The sequence below is a fragment of the Chiroxiphia lanceolata genome, chromosome 5, assembly GCF_009829145.1.
Source record: "Chiroxiphia lanceolata isolate bChiLan1 chromosome 5, bChiLan1.pri, whole genome shotgun sequence".
Taxonomy (NCBI): domain Eukaryota; kingdom Metazoa; phylum Chordata; class Aves; order Passeriformes; family Pipridae; genus Chiroxiphia; species Chiroxiphia lanceolata.
Genome location: NC_045641.1, coordinates 66,856,024 through 66,877,890, shown reverse-complemented (window position 1 = coordinate 66,877,890; position 21,867 = coordinate 66,856,024). Strand labels below are relative to the sequence as shown.

The 21,867-nt window shown below is 39.2% G+C and overlaps 1 protein-coding gene across 6 annotated transcripts in view; it reads right to left on the bottom strand.

The window, feature by feature from the left end:
• Positions 1-8,243: 8,243 nt before the first annotated feature.
• The window catches only part of LMO3 (LIM domain only 3), a 62,150-nt gene continuing 48,526 nt past the window's right edge, over positions 8,244-21,867 (bottom strand). For 5 of the 6 annotated variants that reach the window (XM_032688737.1, XM_032688740.1, XM_032688738.1 and 2 more), the window contains 2 exons: positions 21,728-21,853; positions 12,002-12,685 (listed from right to left, as the gene is read on the bottom strand). In XM_032688737.1, coding sequence (XP_032544628.1) covers positions 12,580-12,685; positions 21,728-21,853 — 232 coding nt within the window. In that variant the 3' untranslated portion in view covers positions 12,002-12,579. Of the gene's footprint in view, positions 12,686-21,727; positions 21,854-21,867 lie in introns of all 6 variants that reach the window. The other variant, XM_032688736.1, reaches the window with a different exon arrangement.

Sequence of the window (21,867 nt, the reverse complement as noted above, 5' to 3'; positions counted from 1 at the left end):
GGTTATTTGAGTGTACAGTGAATTAGGATGTTCCTATCCTTAGGCTCTGAGACTGCCTTCTCTGAAAAGGAACAATGTGCAAGTTCCATCAAATGCCTATCTATTAATCAATTGTATTCACATACAATCCCCTTTGAAGATCCATGGGTAAAGGGCACCCCTCCCCAAATCTGCAGCAAATAATTTCTGGCACTGTAACCATTACTTATTTTTCCAGAGGACACATCTGTTCTGAAGGTCTACTGTCACCTGTGTACTCCCTGTTTATGACTCTTACCACAGAAATAGCAGTCTTTAAAACTTATTGAAATCTTTTCTCTCTGCCTTCACAAAAATTAAAGGCTAATTAGGGAAATGCAAAGAGGAGCTTCTTCTGAGCCTTCAGTAACAGCATAGCAGATTGTAACATGAGAAACAGAAGAAATGAACGTGCACTTTTGTCCCTCTGATGAAGGAAAAACAAACTAAAAAACATTGTAATCTTTTTGGCATTTAAAAAAAATATCCTTTCTTCCTTTCTATATTGTAACATATAAACCCCAAAATCAATAATGCACAGGCACAGTTAAAAAAATAAAAAAGTACTACAAGATGCTTCAGTCAAAATATCTCTTAACTGGCTCCAGAGGGGCAGAGTCATTCCTCGTCCTCTTCAGCTGGAGCAATTCTGACCAAGAGGTGAGGTTTCACACATGGTAGTGAAGCAAAGCTGGGGAAAAAGGAGTGGAAAGGGGATTTCAAGGTTGAAACGTCTGTACAGCAGATTCCTTTGAGACAGGCATAAAGCAATCAGTCAGGAACTTTTGCATGACTCGTATTTTTGACAGAGTAAAACTGATTTCAATACTGGACTAAAGATTTGCTCTGCAAATAATGATTGTATATGATCCCACTGATGGTGAATTTATTTCTTTAATGATAAATTGTGGGATTATCCTGTTTATTTGAGGACAATTCTGTACAATCTGACCCTGGGAGAAGCAGGACCTTTACCACGGTCTGTGATAAGGGATTCCCATGAGTTAGCTTTTCATGGGTATTGAGTTACATGATTTGGGGGAAACCATTTCACCCCCTTGGTGATGATGATTCCTCCCTCATCACCCCCCCCCCAAATCTGTCTTCTGTTAACTCTTTTTACCTGGAGTTTTTTTGCTGGTGATTGAATAACGCAACTGCACATGTAAATCCATTGCTGCTAGTAAATAATAAAAATATTAAAGTCTGTGGGGAAAAAAGTGGCCCCACATACTCCTTCAGCGAATTTATCTGCACCTTAGGTGATTTGGACAATGCAAGACTTAGTTTTTCTGTCTGGAAATAAATACAGGACTGGACTGCGCAGTCTGAATTTTTAAATGTGAAAATTATGACCATTAAATCTGTGATTTGAAAATGTGTCAGCAGAAAGGAGAGAATGATATGGGTATGTTCTGCAGGTTACTGCCTTAGGGTCAATTGAAACAAGCAGATCTATGGGGCACAACAGTGCAAGGAGCAAGCAATTGCAGGTGCAAATATGCCTGGGGCTTGTCTAACTTCCATTAAAATAAAAAGTTTGATAGCACTAATCATTTCTGTCCCTTTGCATTTTAAACAGCCACTGACATTGCCTAAGCATTTTACCTGTGTGCTGACAGAACTGTGGGATTGTTGGGAAAAGGCATCAGGAAGGATGATAAAAGGCAGAAAAAAGCAGAGGTGCAAACCAGTATTTTCAGGAGAAAGGGTCCAAACTAATATCTTGAGGCCAAAAATGGAACAATTACAAGACTCTTAGTCTGCACCAGTAACAAATACCTGTCTCCCAGCATTTTCAAGTTCTTGTGGATGAAATTGTGAGACGCTGGCATGCCTGTCTGGGCTGAAAGGGTCAAAAACCCATCCAAGAAACCATGAGGCATACAAGTGGGGTCTGAGAGAGGAACAAGGCTGGATGTAGTGCTGCATTTTACCCATTTCTCCCCAGCAGCCTGCCCCTCATCTCTGCCTCACTTTGGTAGCCCCATCCATTCTGCAGTGCTTTCTTGTCAACACCTCCACTGATGGCTTGAGCTACTGGGCTGTTTGTGGTCTGGTGGTAGAGGACTGATGGATAAAGGCAGAGGAGTTTGCTATGGACAGGAAAGATCTTGAACTGCTACAGCAAAGTCTGTCAGGGTTCGGTTTTGAAAGACCTTATTTTCACTGATTTGCTTACTTAAAGGGTAAGGAAGTAAAATTTCCCATTTTTGCATTGATTGTGCTTCTTTTTTTTGTGGGGGAGTTCTGGCCGGGTTGCTTTGCTGCTTGCAGAAATAGATTATTTTGCCATTCACATATGTGTGTGGATTAGTAATACCTGATGGACTGATGACTGGAGAGCAAGATATGTGAATGCAGGAGAGAAGCCTCAAGAAAGACCGTGTTTCAGTGTCTTTAAGAGAGACCAGGGGGCATTATGGGTCACCAGAGTAAGTTTTCAGCGCTCAAAATCTATATATTTGAATTTTGGCTAAGGTGTTGAGTGAAAGTCAGTTTGCCACGTCTTGAGCTGGCTTCCAGTCAAGTCATTCAGAGACCTTCAGTGACAGGCCTATGCTTTGACAGGCTAAAAAGATTAGCCAGGGCTGTGGCAAGCAGTTGATGTAGAGTGGCAGAGGGCTGCCTCCTGCTACCCGTTATTCTTCCCAGAGGTAAAATCCTACCTCTCTGCTGCTGTCACCAGCAGCAATTCTTTTGATTTTAGCGAGAATGAATCTGATTTATATGGGCCTTGTGTATGATCAGAGGTGTGTACCAAATCAGGTCTCTGTAACTGATTTTTGGTGTATCTGAATTAGTTAACTAATTTGGAGCAACAACAAAGAAAGAGCAAGCGTCAGAGTCCTGATTTGCCAGCTTGGGGCTTGGGTGAGAATGTGGTGTGAATATGGTTGGAAAAATTGAATTTAAACAAGCTTCATTTTTTTCAGGGAGATAGCAGAAGTTGCTTCTATGGGCGATGCTACATAGTGGGCAAAGAACTAAATCATCTCTTTGGGGAAAGTAGAGTTGGCTAAAAGAGCACATGAAAAAGATTTGTTGTAGTGGGTACTCATTCTGCAACAGAGCCAAAATCTGTTTGTTCCCAGTGTTCTTTGTCCATAGGGGGCTGGACACAAAGGATCCCTGCGGTATGGGCTCAGTTTGGTTTGGTTTTCTTTTTGCTAGGGACCATAAGGAAGCCATAAGAGGTCTAAAGGTACCATCATTTTAAATTACAGCTGCAGCATTTTCTTCCTCTGTGAATTTAGCCTCAAGGATCTTATTCACTCTCTTTCAGGTCTTTCAGATCACATCTCATCCACTTCTGCTTTGTGTAATCAACCAATTAATAACGGCTTGAGAAGCAGGCAGGGATAATTGGCATATGCTTTGTCAAAGAATAATTGTGAACGTGAAAATAAATTGTAGAGATTGTAATTGTTTTTGTTGCCTCTCATTCTTTTTCACCATATTAGTCCTTGTAGTACCTCAGGGAAGAATATAATATAAAATGGCCATTCTGGATCTGTGCAAAGTTCTCATCTAGCCAAGTATCTGCCCTTGACAGGGACTATTAAAAAGTGGTTTGGAGCTGTGATAAGAAAAGGTAAAGGTAGAGCAATCTTTTTCCCAGCACTTCTCTAGTATCTAGCAATTAGCGTTTCAGACAATTCCTAAGCTACAATTTGTATATATCGCTGTTCTCCTGCTTAGGTATTTTATATGCTTAGCTGGTGCTGTTGAAAAATCCCACAATTACTACCATCACACATCCTGCGAGGTAGAAAAGTGGTATATTATCTCCACATTATGGATTTTGAACTGAGGAGCAGAGAGACTTGAAATGCCACCACCTAAAAATAGATTAGAGCTGTTACAGTTCATTAGCACAATAAAAACTTGGGAACAAATTGATACGCAGCCTGTCCTTAAAAATCCAACCTCTCTATAAACTTCCTATTACAACAGTACACGACGAGACAAGGGTGAATGCAACCCTGAAATTTTATGATAGTTCTGTGTTGCTTCACTTTCCCAGTAAATGCCAGCAACACGATCCACAGAGTTGCTTCAGATGACTTTCAGACTCCAAGATCAGGTACTCCCAATTAAAGAAGGAAAGGTGTGTGGATGTGTGGGATGTTCATCAGGAATTTGCAGGTTGTTTAAAGGGATTTTCAGGTGGTTGAAAATGTCAATAGCTTGTGACACTGTGACATCATGCTGCTAAAACAATTATAGGTCAGAAAGACTTTGGATAGATGGTAGAATATATGCCAGGAGGCCTAAGCTGATTGTAGGCAATAAGGTGATTTCTTTTATCTCTTGGACTTGGTTGCCTTGGCACTGTTCTGATGCTCTGTCTGTGGAAAATTTTCAGTCCTCTGTCCTGCTCGGTTAACCTGTGGCCCTCTCCATCACTATTAATTTAACATCTCAGTATCACTAATGTCTTTATGTTCATACCACTTCCAAAATGCATCGATGGCCTGAGCACTATTTTCTCAGGACGGACAGGAGGATACAGAGAACAAAGTCCACACTGGTGGATCCAGGTGTGCACTGCTGATGCCACAATGTGACACCTTCAGGTACATGTCTCCAGGGTTACCACGTGCCATTTGTGAGTAGATGTTTCTAAGCCTGACTTTGAATTAGAGAGATGTGTGTCTTGTGTCCTGCTCATTTCACAGCCTCCAGGTAGACCTTTCAGATCTTCCAGCTGGCCATACAAGACACAGAAAAGGTGATTCCCTTCTTTTAAGAGGACTGTGAGGGGAAGAGAGCGGAAAAAAATAAACTGGGATGAGAGGCCAAAGCAGAAATTTCCTTACTGCTACAGTCTTAGTGGTGATATTTGATCCTTATATGATATTTGAGAGATCGTAGGAACAAATGTGAGTCTGTCATTCTAAATTAAAGACATTTTTTAGGCATTTATCTTACTTTTTCTCTTTTTTTTTTTTCCTTTTTAATATGCACACATTGTCACAGGGCTACTGTACTCCAGAAAGGCGTTGTGTACAATAAGTACTGAAATGCTCTGCTTCAACTTGAACAAAAAACCCCATCAAAATACTTTTATGGCTAATGATATATGATTATTGTTCACAGCTCATATATTTGGTTAGCAGCGTGGCATCTGGTTTGGATACATGGATATTACACTGCAGTTGTGAATAACTAATAAAGCTATGTAGTATGTACCTAAAATTTCTTACTAATGTAACTGTTTACACTAGCAGTGTATTGGTTGGATGCCACTGAGAGTAGTTTTAATGTCCTTCATATAAAAGAAGGCTTAAACAGATATATATTTTGAAAAAGAAATAAAGGTGCTTAAAAATACTTATGGATAACATAGGACAAAACCTAAATTTCCTGAAAGCAGAAAAATTTTAAAAATCTGACCTTAATTTCCAGATCTGTGCATTCAGTTACATGAATATGTATGTATTACTTTTTTCTTTGGCATAACAGCCTATTGATAAGGCTTTTCATACCCATTATTTTATATATGCGTCTCCTCATAAATCTCCCACTCTTGGGAAGAACATAATCTCCTTTGTATTGCTGTAGACTATAGGTAGAAAGGCTACTTTTCCACACTGGAGTTTAGGGAGTTTTCTGAAAGGAACCACAGTCTTCTACATTACAAACAAGCACAATCTGGATCCCAGCTGGATACAAAGACGAATCCACAGTTTGTAGTAATAATGTTTGTGCTTCTTTCTCTTTTCCCTGCCAACTCTTTTGCTTATGTATTTTATATAAAATGAAAGTCAAAGTTTATGGCAAGATTTAAATCGTGATATCCTCATCTTGGCATGCATGGAAAGACAATGTCAGGACAGGGAAACAAATTTGTCATCTCATTATCTTCTAATTTGGATTAAAAATTCCTCTAAATAGTTGGCCTTCTAGTGTGGCTCTTGTTATTTCTCAATGGCACAGCCTATCACACTGCTAGATGTAAATTGCTCTTGGCTAGTTTTTCAAAAAAATTTGACAACATTGTTTCCCAGTAGTGGGACAAAGGGATTGTGAGGAAACTATTATACAGAATCTTCTTGCAATTTGCTCCTCTCTTACAATACCTATCACACTTTGCTTAACTATAGCAATCTTCCAGGTTCAAACGCTCTACTTAGATGTGTTCAGCGATTACACGAACTGTATGGATTTCATACATTTGACGAGACCTTGCTTAGAATACTAATGTCTATATGCTTTGCAGTAATGCAGTGAAGCCCAATTTGGTTTTGATTGCAATAAACTGGAGTCAAACGTGCAAACTCTTGCTAATTTCAGTTGGTTTTGCCTTTATCGTTTTGCATATTACATGATCTGGAGCCGCACAAACAAAAGCTTGTTTGGACTTACCGTGCTTTCCTTTTCAGAAAACAGAATTCTTTTTAATTAAAAACACTTTAAAAAAATCAGTATGTGTAATTGCTAACACCTGCTATGTGTTACTAACAGATGTTTCTTACTTACCTAAGGGAACTGTTATAATTACACTATACGCTTATTGGAATGGCATTTAACCAAGATAGTTTAGGAACTCTAGGTGGTGACTTTGTGTTCTTTCATTCATCTTTTCTCTAAAAAACTTAAAAAAAAATACCCAACCAACCAGCCCTCCTCACTAGCCTCCCTGGCTCATATTCACCAAGCACAGTTCACCACAACGAAGCTTTGGATGTTCAGCATTTCCCTGCTCCTTGGTCCATCCCTGAGCATGGAAGAGCAGCTTGCATGTGTTGCTCCAAGCGTGGCACTGGAGCCTATCTTGGCAAGGCCCAGGGTGGGGCGGCTGTGGGAGGTCTTACAAGTCATGCTAACAGTGGGGTTCGAGGAATGCAGCTGCTTGACCTTGGGCAGCCCACTTATCTCCCTGGCTCCCTGTTCTTCTAAGTGAAATACCAGCAATGTGGCCTGTTCACAAGGATATTTCAGGCTGAAAACCACCTCTAAGATCATTGATTCCAACTGTTACCCAGCACTGCCACATCCACCACTGACCCATGTCCCAAAACGCCACATCCACACATCCTTTTAAATACCTTCAGGGATGGTGACTCCACCGCTTCCTTGGATAACCTGTTCCAGTACTTGATAATCCTTTCAGTAAAGAAATTTTTGCTAATATCCAATCTAAACCTCCCCTGGCACAACCTGAGGCCATTTCCTCTTGTCCTGTTGCTTGATGCTTGGGAGAAGAGACTGACATCCACGGGGGAGGGAGGCCCAAATCCAAACTGTTTGCCCAAGGCTTTGAGATCTTTAGATTAAAGCAGAGTTAAGTGTGACTGGTTCTGAGTGTTGTCCTGTCACTAGGACCTTGCAGTCAGGAGGCAGGCTGGCCTTGTGGCCACTGCAGAGGGGTCTGCTGGCTTGGCAGGTTGCAGGAGGTAAGGTGGATTCCTGCATCTTCAGACTCAGCCGCAGAGCAAGAGACTCCGTGTTCTCCCTCTGCATCTTCATTTATGAAACTTATCACACAATTACCTGCAGGCATGTGTTAAATATGACACTGGTCTCTGCAAAATAATGGGCCAATTGCAAACAATGAATAAAGAGAGGCAGCCCCATTTATAACTGCTGTTTCAACAGAGCTGTGTTGTAATCAAAGTGATCTGAGGGTGACTCATTAATTAATTGATGTTCTTTTTTATTATGTGCTATTGAGTTAATGAGTAATTTGTGCTAGATAACTCTCTGAACACACTGATTACGTGAGATATTTTCTGGGGCTTTCATATCAATGACATGCTGAATAGGTGGAAGATGGTATTTGCTTATGTACACTCATTATTAGCAGGTTCAGGATGAATATAAATCAGCAGAAGGGCATTTTGAAAGGTATTAGATACATGCAGCTCTTACTTTAAGGCTTTAAACAGATACTCTTCAGCTTTTAATGCCTTAAATAGTATTAAAATCATTTCCTTTATAATACTTCTCTCACCCACAATTGGCAGCTTCTAAAAGGTGCCTACACAAAAGATTTTTACTGGGAGCATGTTTGTGCTAATGGCCTATTACCTTGCACATATTGTATTTTGGTTTCCTTTTGCAAGGTACTGAACAGTAAACAGGTTTGGTCTGCATCATTGGCCTGAAGTAGGAGAAATGTGTTAAGTGAATATGTAATTGGCTTTTTTTATCTAAAGTGGTATTTAAAAGAATAAAAACACTGTTCTTATATAGAGTACACACTTTGCTTTCTGTAGTTTGAGTTGTTAAAGCTTTTGCTTTATTGAAACCACAACATCTCCAATGCCATAGGAGTTTTTATTCATTAAACAACAAATGGCTAAATTGATAATTTAGTCTGACAACAGCAGCACAGTGGAAGCTTTCAGTAAAATCAGCTAAATGTATAAAATTATACCCAGCAATCACTACAGACCTTCATTTTTGACAAGATTTGTTCTAGGTACCGATGACTGTAAACTACCTACTGCTGAGAAAATTATAAGAAGCTGCTGCATATTACGTTGAAAAAAGCCTTTAAAGTACTTTAAAGTCTATACAGGCAAAACCTTGCCACAGTCCCTGTTTGTTTCTTTTCCCCACAGTTTCCCTTCTCACTGACCACTTTTCAATTTATTTTCCTCAAGTCATTTTATATGTAGGCAATTAGGAACATTTCAGGGGTTGTTGGATGATTTTCCTTTATTTACATTACATGAGCAAAAATTTGAGCATCTTGGGAGGATAAGAAAACAGAAGAAAGGGTGCTTAAAAAAACCCCCAAAATCAAAAATATAAAACCACAATTATGAAATAGATCAAGTTTTAGCCCTGGTCACTGCTTCTGCCAAATCCAGGCTGTCTTGGTTCATCACCAGTAGTGGCAGATAACAGACACAACACACGGTTGTCAGAAGAGCTTTTTGCAGTTGAAAGTCTAGGTTTGATAATTTGTACTTTTCCACGTGGCTCAAACACCAGCCACCCAAGAATAGCAGATTTTTTAAAAATTATTTTTATTGTTATTATTTTTGTCTGGCTAAACTTAAGAGATTTGTACATATTGAGATAAAATCCCCTAAAGATGGGAGACACAAATGGAAGCATTCCTGCCTGGCAAATGAGCACACAGTGAGTACTGGTCACTAGCAGAACATTTTGCTCTGTGCAGACAGAGCATGTTGATACAGACAGTGATGGAGAAGGAGAACCAAGGTAGATAACTAAAAGCAACCCAAAAGAATGGTCTAGGCCTCTGTCAAAAAGATCAATAAAGTGGCCTAGCAGATAATCTCTCTTCAGTGTTGTCTTATGTTCTTATACTTTATTGGAGTTGTAAATGTTTCCATTAAATATTTCAACTCCCAGTTATAATTTTAACAGCCAGGCAAGACGGAAGTTTGAAGTACAGGAAAATGTGTCATTTATCTTTGACCTACATCAAATCTAAGTTTATACTGCATCCTTTACATACAAATTTTAGATATGTATGCGAATAAGATATATGAGCTTAAAGTGCTGAAAGCAGTGCCATACCATTGCAGCACTGCAAATGTGTATATCAATATTTCTTTTTCCTTATATCAGATAAGGTTGATAGAATGGTGAGACTATTTTTTTTTTCTTCATAGCAGGACCACCTTCCTCTTCTGCACTTTGGCTTACGTTACAAAACACACACATGCACATATGAGCAACATGGCATGTTATAACAAACCACTATTTTCCCATTGCACTGTCTTAATTTAGTCTACAGAGAGCTGAGCAGTGGCACTTTGTGTTAATGAGAGAGCACTTTAGCGTTTACAGCACTATTAGTGTGTAGTTGCCATCGCCCCCAACAAAGCCTTCCACAGGTTTAGTTGGTTCTGGTGCTCTCAGATCTGTGGTTACCTACTGTGAATGCTCCTCCTCTCCCATGATGTCCCAATGCTGTTTGTAACACCTGCATGCACGGCTCTTGCTTTTCTGAAGAGCCAAAAATGCTTTACAAAGGCAGTGTATGCATTGGCCCCATTTGACAGACAGGGACAAATGAGGCACAGAGAAGTTGAATGACTTGCCCAAGCTTACAGCAAGTCAAAGACATAATCCAAGTCCCTTCTTTCCTGTTCTCCAGCCCTGTTTCTGAACCAGGGATTTCTATCCATTCTGTAGTCTACTAGTGGAAATCAGAAGAGAGATCTTTCTGGCTTCTAACAGAAAGACCCAAGAGAGGCTGGAGGAGAAAACTGAAATTGGACTCAAAATAAGATAATATGATTCTTCCCTTTCTGTCCATCCTGACCTTCATGGAAAGGACAGCTTGTTTATTGCACTGAAGTAGATCTGGAAGAGCCTAATAATACCTCTGACACCAACTGCTTCGTTATCCCAAAGACATTAAGGGACTGTGGAAGGGAGTGGAAAAGAGACTTGTGCTCAAGGTTAGGAAGGAAGAAAGTCCACAAAAGAGGGCTAAATTTAATTTGAAAAGCTATGTGGAGATATTTTGTCTCATTAGCAAGAACAGCCTGAGGAGTCATTGCATTTCTTACTGGTCCTGTATGAGTCAAAGTCAAGTTTTGTGAGCCATGCTTATTTTTAAAAGGGTTCACAGCCAGAAACAAAACCACACTGTAACAATAGTCATTAGAACTAAATATCCATTTCTAAGTCAAGCCACTGTGCAGTGTACTCATACCATACACTAGAGGAATTACCCCACTGCATTACAAAGCTTCTTTCACCATCCCCAGGAAAAACATGTTGGAATGAGCAACAGGACAGGAAGAGCAGGGAAGGACAGCACTCAACTTGAGCAGAGAGGAGTGTTCTCAATCTAAATTAAAACAAGAGCTCAGCTTCATAACAACATAGGGTATAGTGGGTTTCATGTATATTTTTTTCTTAATACTGTTTCGTTGTTTGGGTGGTTTTGTTTTGTTTTGTTTTCTTTTAATAAGGTTGTTTTTCCAGTGAGCCAGATTACAGTGACAAACAGACAAGAATTAATTATGTATTTAACAACTTTTTACACATTCATCCTGCTTTCCTTTGCTAAACACCTGTAAGCTCTGTCAGGGCACGAGCACTTAGGGACATCCTGCTGATGCAATAGCTTCATGGCTTTAAAAACAGAGGTCCACCTCTCCTAGAAAATGGACTGATTGCCAACAGGAGCTGTCAGCAGTGATTACACCTCTGCCTAAAGGATTTTAATTGCCAGTATTGATGGGACAAACCTGTAGGATATTGACATGGACAGCAAAGTACCTATGCAGTCGAGAGTGGTAGCTCTCCCGTTCTGTATTGGTATTGCAAAGTTTTGTCCCATCCACATCAGCATTTAAATTACCTTCAGCTTTCACTGAGATGGTTAATTAGTAACCAGTCACTCTCCTAGTGTCAGCTCAGGGTCATTTCTTTAATGTAAATAGACCCTCAGAGGGGGCTGTTTACAGTGCCTTCTACTTTCACTTTTTTCCAGGGTTTGTTGAGCACACAGCCCCAGAAAACTTTAGGGTTAAGCCCTGATTAAAAAAAAAAAAAAAGGAAAAGAAAAGAAGAGAAAAAGGAAATAGAGAGAGGGAGAGAGAGATCTGTCAAATTTTAAGAATTTTTTTAAATGTATATAAACAGAAGTCTTCTCCCTTTCCTTTCCCCTGCCCCCAAACTAAATAATTTCAGAAAATAACATATATATATATTTATATATATATAAAAAATAAGATACCCAGAGGCACTGGTTTGCATTAGGGCTTAATTTCCAGCTAAATTAAAAATCAAATCCAGGCATTTGGAATGCCTATGGGGCACAAAAGCAGCACCCAAAATCATTAACTTTTGCACCTTTTACAATATATCCCAAACCAGTCAGATTTGCTTTTCAAAATTTTGTAGTAAAATAAAAGTGCTCTTTGAGGAAAATCTATGCAATTAAACAGCAGATGCTTAACCCCTGAAAAATAGAGGCTTATAACAGAAGTGCTGATAGACCCTTAACCATAGCATCATTAGCAGCAGGTGCTGCTAGTTATTAGTTTTCTAAATAGTTTTAATGTAAACAGTATTCTTAAGCTCTAAGTGTAGCATAATGGTTGGGATTTGCTCTTTAATGCTTTTTACTAGAAAGATACAGCTCATTTAAAATAGCTGGTAGATACAGAAAGCATAAATATACAGTAAGTTTAGACACTGATTGTACTAAATGCAACAATACAAAGAAGCAAACAGGAACACAAATGGTAACACAATAAAACTGTATTACATTTGTGCTTCAAATATTACAATACATTATGTACAATAGTCCAAAATAAACATCTCATGCCAAGTGACACAAAAAGAAACAGAAAAGCCCAAACAAACAAAAAACCCCAAGAGCAAGCAAAAAGAATCCAGCTGTATGTACAGTACCTTTTTAATTAACATTCAACTCTGAACTGGAGCAATTTTCACTACATACAGATGCAGTCCACCTTTTATGTCACGCAACCATTCAGTCTCCCTATATCTATGCTATTCAGTAGGTTCCTGTGTCATTTCTTATATACATGTTGAGCAAAAAAGATAAAAGAACATAGTGCTTTTTATTCTTAGTGGTGTGGCATCCGATCAGCGAACCTGGGGCGCATAACCTTCTTTCATTAAACCCTCCTCATAGTCCGTCTGGCAGAGAATCATGTTGTTCTTCAGGAAAAATTTGTCTCCAACACAAAATCTGAAATTACAACAACAAAGAGAGAAAAAAAAAGAAGAGATATAGTCTGAGGATGAACGGTGTGATACGATCTTACACGTAAGGATGGTACTGCAAGTGTTCACGGGCTCGTTGCACTGCCCGGCTCACGCCGCTGTCTGTACAGCACACACAGATGTGTGCATGTGTGTGAAAGCCCAGCAGAGGAGTTGCTCTGGTACCAGAATTAATCCTGTGCTTTCAGCAATATCTAGTGCATTCGAGCGCTTTTGCTTCCCCGGCCAAAGACTTCATTCAGAGCCCACCGAAGACTGTGGGAGTCTTGGACCGGGTCGCTGGCACGCAGATAAAACACAACAAATATCCCAGGCTACTGAGCTGAGCGAAAACTAAATGTCCCGCTGTCGTACAAATCAGAGGAAAAGCAAAGAAAACAAAGTGATCATATGCAGCAGAAAGCTTGTCTGAGACACGTTATATTTGCCCTGTGTGGGCGTGCCAGTGAGACTTTCTCCTTACATTCCAGTTGGATATTTCGCTAGATTTGATTTAAAGTGGTGGTTCGGAGAGCCGTTCCTAGCACACACACAGATCTACATATATTGTGGTGCAAACACAGGCATGCAGAGAAACCTTTTTTCTTTTTGTCCTGTAGGAGTTGATCATAAACTTAGTTACACAGCTAACTACTCTCTCTCTTGTGGTATCAGTGTACCTACCTTGTTATACTATTACGTGCATCAGAATGATCTGATTGCTACAAAACGCTTCTGAGAGATTTCATTTGATTTTCTCTGATGACTAGGAAAGTCACATAATGTTAATGCTCCTGGCTGGCTGGCTTCAAACTTCAAGTAAAGTAGGATTTCCCAGCTAAGCAGCATACTTGAATTTAAGAAGGCTCTTCCCTGACATGCCCTCAACCCTTCCCCTTGACAAAGCCAGTCTTCTTGAAGATACTTAGGAAATAAGTGAATAGGGCCAACACAGAGAAAACGTTTCCCTAGTGACTGCCTTGGCAGGGTTACATGCCTTTGTTTATAGTGAACTCTCCAGCTATAAAATATATTGGGAGGCACTACTCGCATTATTCCAATTAAAATGAAAGAAAGTAACCTAAATGAACCCCTTAACACTGATGTGAATAAATGAAACCAGCCTCTACCAGTTAATTATGGATCTCACTACATAAAGTATTGTTTAATGTGTAATGGATTATAATGTCCTTTTTTGTATAATTTCCAAATGGTGACATCTTGGACACAATTAGGGTCAGATATAAATGCTTGTGTTGTTTACGGTAGATTTAACAGCAGAGTAGCTGTGGGAATAGCTGTATATGTATTTAATTGTAACAATTTAACCTTCAAACAATGGTGCCTACTGTAGTTGACCCAGTAAAACTCCGTAGATGACACAGGTTGACCCACCTGACCTCTGATAGTGGTCTGTCTTTATCAGATAGTCAATCTCTAATGATGTTCAAGCAGAAATCTTGGTGAATTGTCACAGATTAAACTGTGTATGGAAAGCAGTCCTTTAATGTTTTGTGAAGTTGGAGGTTTAAATGAGTAGCAGTTGGACTGATTTACATTTGTGAAGATTGGAATGCTAGACAAACAGTGAACCCATTTATTTTCCAACTGGGTAGCTCTGGAAATTTATCCTTATGCTAGCTAAATAGATAGAGGGGAAAATAGTGTAATAAAAAAGTGGATTGAAAAGAATTAGCTCTGCTCTTAAAGGAAAATTGGTTTGTTTATTTGTGGACTTTTTTTTTTTCTGTAGGATTACTGCCTGCTGCTGATGATGATTGAAAATAAAGATTAAGGAATGATCCCGAAATCTTTAAGTTATTTATGGTCAAGACTCTTTTACAGAATTTAAAGGTTCCTGTTATTCTTCTCACCCCAATCCTGGTATAGCAGACTACTAACAACACAAATGATTTTGAGTAGCTATGTTGAAATGTAGAACTTACGCAGAAAAGTTGTTCTTTGGCATTTTTTCTAGTTCCCGTCTTTTGTAATTTTGTCCATTGACAGCAATGCCAAAAAATAATTCTTTTGTGCATCTTACAAGATTAAGTAAAAGAGTCTTAACTAGTGCCCATATGTAAATTTATTTTTCCCAAAGAAGTAACATTTAACTACAACAAAGAACCCCTAAACCCACTCCTTCTTAGTTTCTCTTTAATAAACATATGGATTAATATGGACTGAAAGCAGGGAAAGTTATTGTATTGTGACAGATCAGTCACTCAGTTACAGTTTGCCCAGGGATTAATGATGGAGACTGAGCAGGATCTGCCAGGCTGGCAGTGCCCACCACATCAGAGGGTTACTGCACAGCAAGGTGTCTCTCCTGCTGGGTCAGTCACCAGTGGGAGACAAAACCACCTCTGCATCCAGCAGAAAACACTAATTCTGAACTGTGAACGTTATTCAGCTATGTATTCCTTTGTGTTCCAGAGTAACAAAAAGCTTAGCAGGCTAATTTGTTTAAAATATTTAGTAAATGAAAAAGACGCTGCTTAAGTGCAATTCACTTGCCCGGCACTACTCACACGTGTGACTTCTTGCAATATTGCTTGCATCAAAATCCTGGCTGGAGGATTTTGTTTCTCAGCCCTCAGAGAAGTGACACAGTTGGAATTAAACTGCACCAGCTACATGGGGGTGTCAGGATGCCTTTCCCAATAAAAACTGTCAATGCCTTTTGCTTGTGCAATGTTAATATGTCGAGCCAGAAATGCTCCACCTGTGTCTACATGGCATTTGACAGCTTTATGCACGAATGGCTTTAAACATACACAGTTCCACAAATCATTTACCTTCCAAGTGTACAGCTGTCTTGTGGAGAGGCTGCCAGTGGCCTGTCCAGACACGCTTGGCTTTTGATAACCTGTGGGGTGGGGGTCTGTCTCTATGGTAAGACATCCTCTGGGTTCACCTGGATGATCCTTCGTGCCTGGGGGGAAACCTGTTACTTGCAATAACTGTGGTCCAAATTCTGCAACTGTTTTCATATGGTGCAAGTTCAGTGACTGAAACGTATTTGGCAAAGACTGACAGTGAGGCTTGTGCAGGCCCCTGAGTAATAAATGTGTGAATTGTGCACTCATTAGGTGACAAAGAGGTAAGCACCAGGTGAAAAACCTGTAATGGTGGCATGCTAGCTCCCAGGTACAATGAGACAAGGCAAGCAGGCAGATGAAGTGTGACAAATTCTGTCCTTTCAACCTTATTTGACTCTCAAAAACACATTTAGCCTCCTCTGAAGTGAAAGAGCTAAATCTATAACTACTGTAGATTGGTTTTACACACTCTAAGATTTAAACCCAGCTTAGCTTTAAATGGAAGGGTAAATGCAGCTTTCCACTAAAGCTGGGATTTTTTTATGGAATTGGCATAGGATGTAAATCAGGGCACAATTTGGACATGTATACCAAATGGAGTCAGGGAGCATATTAAGATGCCACTGTGTTAGGAGTATATAATTAGGCAAGACTATCACTCTTGTAGGAGGCAGATGGTAGCCTTCAGCCTTCCCTAAAACCCTCACCCAATTTCTTTAATAGGCATGCAAGATGAACGGGAAAGAATATACAATAGGCTGCATTAACATGCCAGATTGGACTTACCACCATAAATTGATAATAGTACTTTTGACACGACTGTGACATTAGTAGAATGACCATTATAATTAACCTACATCCTAGAACTCCTGTCATATTTTACAATGGCAAAAGGAAGGCCATTTATATTACAAAATGACCTCTGTTATCACCTTGTTTGGAAGGGGAAGGTGCACCTAGACTAATCACAAGAAGTATAAAACTCCCATTTTGAGAAATAGCTCTTTCATTGTTCAGAACAGATATTTGAGGAGATCTCACTGCTGTCTGTCATCTTTCCTGATGCACAAGATGCATGTCAAGGTGCTGAAGGCTTCTTAAGAAAGCGAGAGAAATATTGTTGTGAACAAAGATGGTTGTGTGTGTGTCTCCTCTGGTTAAGTCAGATCTTTATTGTAGAAAGAAACAAAGTCTGGAAGCATTTAATTGATTTCCTCGAAGATAAAGGAATCTCAGACTTACCACACCCACACCCTTCCCTTCTACTTTTTGCCATCAGTGATGTAACTTGTCCTCTTTTCCCCTTTCCTCTTTTTTTTAAAGTTTCTTTGCTTTTCCTTTATAGCTCACACTAACATTACTCTATCTGCATTACTAAGTGAACTAAGCCACCCTTTAACACCACAGTTCATCAGTCCACACCTCTGGTTTACTGATTCTGGGGTTCTGTCAAAATGTCCATTTCAAAGTCTGGAAAATATGATCTGTGCCTGGGTCTGTACATTTTCACCAGTATGATGGAGGGTACAAACACAGAGAATCCCAGCTCAACTCAAAATGACAAACCTCAAAGTGGGGTGTTTTTCATTTACTATGTTTTAAACAGCAGGTATGGACAATGTATTAATTTTTATTCTAAATTTAGAGACACTTAATGAAAATAAGCAGTATTCAGGCCTTCAGAATTTATAAAATGACCACTCATGAAAAAAATCTAGTATTGGTGTCTGAAATAAGGATGCCCCTGGAATTGCATTCCCTCCCCCCCACTTGACAGAGAACAAAGGCAGCATTGTGTGGGCATTTAACAGTTTATACTGGAGGTGTTTACAGCTACATCAGGACAGCGATTTGAATGAGTGTGTAACCATTTTCAGTCCAGTTCCCATTAAAAATAAAGGCTACTGCAGATAGAAGGGTAGAACAGTAGATTTAAACACCTCTCAGTGATAGCAGATGGGGGTTTTAAACCATACTCTGAGTCGACTTCAAACGGCAGAGAGAAAATATCTCAGAAATACGGAACAAGCTGCTAAAGATGCCGACAAGGAGTGAAAGGAAGGAGATGTAAACTCTGGAAAGTGGGAAAGCCGAAGGCAGACTGACATCATTGCTGCAGTCAAAAGTGTCAAGCAAAGATACAGCTGAGCCCACTTGCAAGATTTTCCACTCCATTTTGCTAGTCACACACATGCAACCTGACAAAGTGTGAATGGCAGTGTCTGTTTACAAGTTAATTTTTCCAGTGGTTTCCTTTTTTTTTCCCCCCTTTAAATTTTCTGCAGAAATTAAGTGTATTGAAGCTCCTGTCAATATGAGGTGAGCGGCTTCTGAGGAGAAGTTTAATATGTTTGCAGAGAAGAAAGGGGAACACTCACACCATTAAGATGACTGTCACTAAGCTCTGCGGGCATTTAGGTGATGGAAAAACTTCAAATTAGGAGTAAGCTGGACAGAGACATGAGAGATAAGAGGATGCTAAAACCTTTAGGCTATGAGCAGAGCTTAATATTCACAAAATTGCTACAGCTGTAAGCATCAGTATCAAGAAAAAAAATGAGGGAAATATCTCAACAACTGGCTTGATGGAGCAATTAGATCTCAAGGCTGAATAGCTTTATGAAAGGGAAAATAGGAGACAGTGCCTATTTGACATTAGTGGACTAGGCTTGGTGGCTCAGGAGATCTCTTTCAGGCTGTCTCTGTCTACAGTCTGTCTTCTTGGAATACACTATGTGAGACAATGCCTCTTTCTCTTCACTCTGCAAATGTCAGGTTCAGGAGGCCAATAAGAGGGGACAGGCATGTTATGACTTAGTTCAGAGCTGGAGTTCATGGCCCAAACAAAAGTCCTCCGAAACCAAGGGGGTCTAACTACCATCCATGCTGAGACTTGCTCTAGATGGTGAGTTGTAGGTACTTGAAACTAAAAAGCAAACAGTGAAGTTGTACATAAAAGCAGAAAAATCACCAAGTCTTTCACAAAAGCATTAGGCAAAAACAGGCAGGCATCTCTCTCACTGGGTCAGGATCAACTATTTAAAGGGTAGGAATGTGAGGGTCATGCAATAGCAAGCCTGAAGAATAGGCTGCCCCAAGCATCGGTATTAATATAATTATTAGCTAGCTTGGATGGCAGGAGGGACTGGAAGAAGCAACCAGGCACAGAAGAACGTCAGAAGAAATTCAGTGTTGGTAAAGACAAAGTAATGCAAACTGAAGAAACAATTTTGTATGCTCAAGAACATTGCATATATTGTGTCAGGGAAAAACCTAAATGGTATTTGATAACTGAAAGTGAAATGTGGAACCAAAAAAAGAGCATTATATACTCTGTAGAACTGCTGAAGAGAATGACCCAAAGGATTTAAAATTGAATGGGGGAAGAGAATGTGCAATTGGGGAATATGGCTAAACATACAGGTCTTGCAATAGCTCGTGAGCCTTGCTACATCCATTGGTAATTTTTGGATATTGCTGATGTGTTTACAAATAAAAATGTTCTCTTCAATAAATAAATTCTGGATTAGTGGAATTAGTGGTTGAAGTGAAAGGAAAGAGCAAACCTAAAGACTCTCAGTAACATTATTCTGCATATGAAGGTGCAGTTTAACTTTCAATAAAGTTGAACTGTTATCTTATAAACTCATCCTTACTCAGAATCTGCTGTTTGATTTTGTTTAGCTTAACTAGAAGAAGAAAAAAGGATCCTAAGAAGGACAACAGAAATTATTAATGACATGGTGACTGACAAGATTATTCAGTTTGAAAGAAAAGAGAAAACGGTTTCATAGTAGACGTAAAAACTCCAAAATGTGTGATGTGTCAGGTGTCTACCATTTCAGGGTTTTATTGTTACACAAGTGATGAAAAACAAAAGATTTGAAGATATTTATTAATGGGAGAATGTAGTCAGTGGGGTGCTTTGCCACAGGAACTGCAGAAGAGCTATGTTGGAGCATCCATGAAATAGGATTTATCGTAAGAAAACAACAAAATTAATTCTTCAGAGTGCCACTAGCACCAAATTGTGAGGAAGATAGGTACCCTATAGGCAGTCTGCTTTAATAGGCTTCATGATAGCTATTGCAATATAACCAGGATTAGGGTCACTTCTGAGAATTTCTGAAATTCTTTGGAACTTCTGGAACCACACCCTGTTTTCACTAGATGAACTACACTGTATTTCAGGTAAATTGATTCTTTTATTTTAGTCTAAGACACTTTAAGACAATTTCAGCAACCCTTTGCCCAAACTACATAAAAAGTAAAAATCAAACAAAAGACTAGATCGAAGGCACAGGAATAAAGAGGCTAAGAACTATTAAATATCCCAATAAAGCTCCATTTCAGGAGCACCTCACAGCACTTTTCCAGGGGGTCAGTGGCCCCAAAGCACAGTAGGATGCGTATTAGCTGCAGTGAATTTGTACATTAGTCCAAAATTGTAATGGTAGAAGAGGAATATTAAAATAATCACACAACAGCTGTGCTTTTTTTTTTTTTTTTTTTTTTTTTTTTTTTTTTTTTTGGGAGAGGGGGGAGAAAAAAAGAAATTTCACTTCCTCAGATCCATGAGTGCTAACTATGATGAAAATCTTTTGCACTCCGGCTAACAAACATTGTCTGCTTTGCTTGACTGATGAAGATTAGCTGACTTCTTACATTAAAGAAGTTTGTCTTGTATGGGCTGAAGTGACAAGACAATAACTAAGTGCTAATTGTGCATAACCAACACTAAAGATATGCAGGCCCATTATGGCATGTAATAAATGAAGCGAACAGCAGAAATATATTAGGGGCTTTAATAATGATACTAGAACTGTGCTTTGGAAAAAAATAGGGATGTGAAGGGTTTAAGAAACGAAACCTAGGAGAGTGTGTGTGTCTTTCTTGAATGGGTGCTATGGGAGCCTCTGTCTGCCTTGCTCAGAATAGAGTTTCTTAGTTCTGTAGCAAGACAAAATTGATATAGGACTTTAAATAGCATTAGAACCTATAATTACTTTGCATTATTATATAGTTTAAGCAGCAGTTATTACTTGCCTGGTATTTTAATTTCCCATGCAACACGATGAAAAAGGTCAATTTGGCTTTTTTTAAAGAGTATAATTGTAGTGTGCTACACTTATTAGCAGCTGTACATTTTACGGTTCTTTAGGGATGTTTGATTTTGAAATGACTACAGTGTTAAAAAATAATAAACTGCAGGACAAGGTGAGTTAAGAAAGCTTATTTAGAGCTGTGTCTAACTTTGTTGTGTTAGAGGGTTATCTTCCTAATTTTGTATTACCTCCCCAGAAATGTACATCTTGCGTTTCTTCCCACCTGAAACTGAAAAAAATATGAATGCCATAAAATGCTAACTAGGATCATGTAATAACTGAAAAATAACTGAAAATAATAGGGACATTAAGGAGAGGACATAATTGGCTCTCTCAGTTCCTAGACCTGATAGAAATCACTGGCAAAGCTGCCAGCAGCTCTCGTGGAGTCAGAAATGGAGCTCTCGGTGAAATCTCTGCCAGGATTTGGCCACCATTCTGAGAGTATTTGGTATAAATTTGGCTGCATTCACCTCTGAAAAAATCAGTTGTTACGATTTTACCATTATTTACATTTGTTCTCCAGCTGTGCCACATGGGCAATGCTTCAGAACAAAGTATCAGGTTTGGATCCTCGAGATTTTTATAACCTACAGTTAGGATATGGAAATAAAAAATAGGTCTATAAGAGGTCCAATGCTGCTACAGAGGAAACGGTGGGAACAACATCTTTTAAATTTAAATGATTACAGTTCTGGCAACAGGAAGAAACAATATGTACTTTAAAGTAAATACATGTGATAAAAATGAAGAATTAAGTGAAATTAATGCAATAATGACAAATGGTACTGCTATACTCTTCTGCAGAAAAGGATCTCAAAGACCTTTATAAATATTAATTAATTAAACTTGACAGACAGCCTTTTGAAGGAGAGGAAGTAACATCATTCTTTTTTATTGATGCGGGATTTGAGGTACAAAAAGTTTTCTGGCCAAGGTCATGAAAAATGTTCTGTATTAGTCCCAGGAAAAGTATCCAGGTCTTACTCTCAGTCTTGGGTTTCCACTACTGGTGGATGTTTCCTCTTCTCTGGACTATATGACCACACCAGTGCTGAATTAGCACTTAGCTTATGGAACAGACCCAAGAAATTCTCTTACCTCTGATTACAAAGCTGACATGCAAAACAGTCCAGGTGATAAACATTGTCCTTTGCTCTCATCACCATCTCAAAAGCAGGTATGAGCTTACTGCAGGCAGCACAGTTGCCTGTAACGCCAAATAACCTGGAGATACAGAA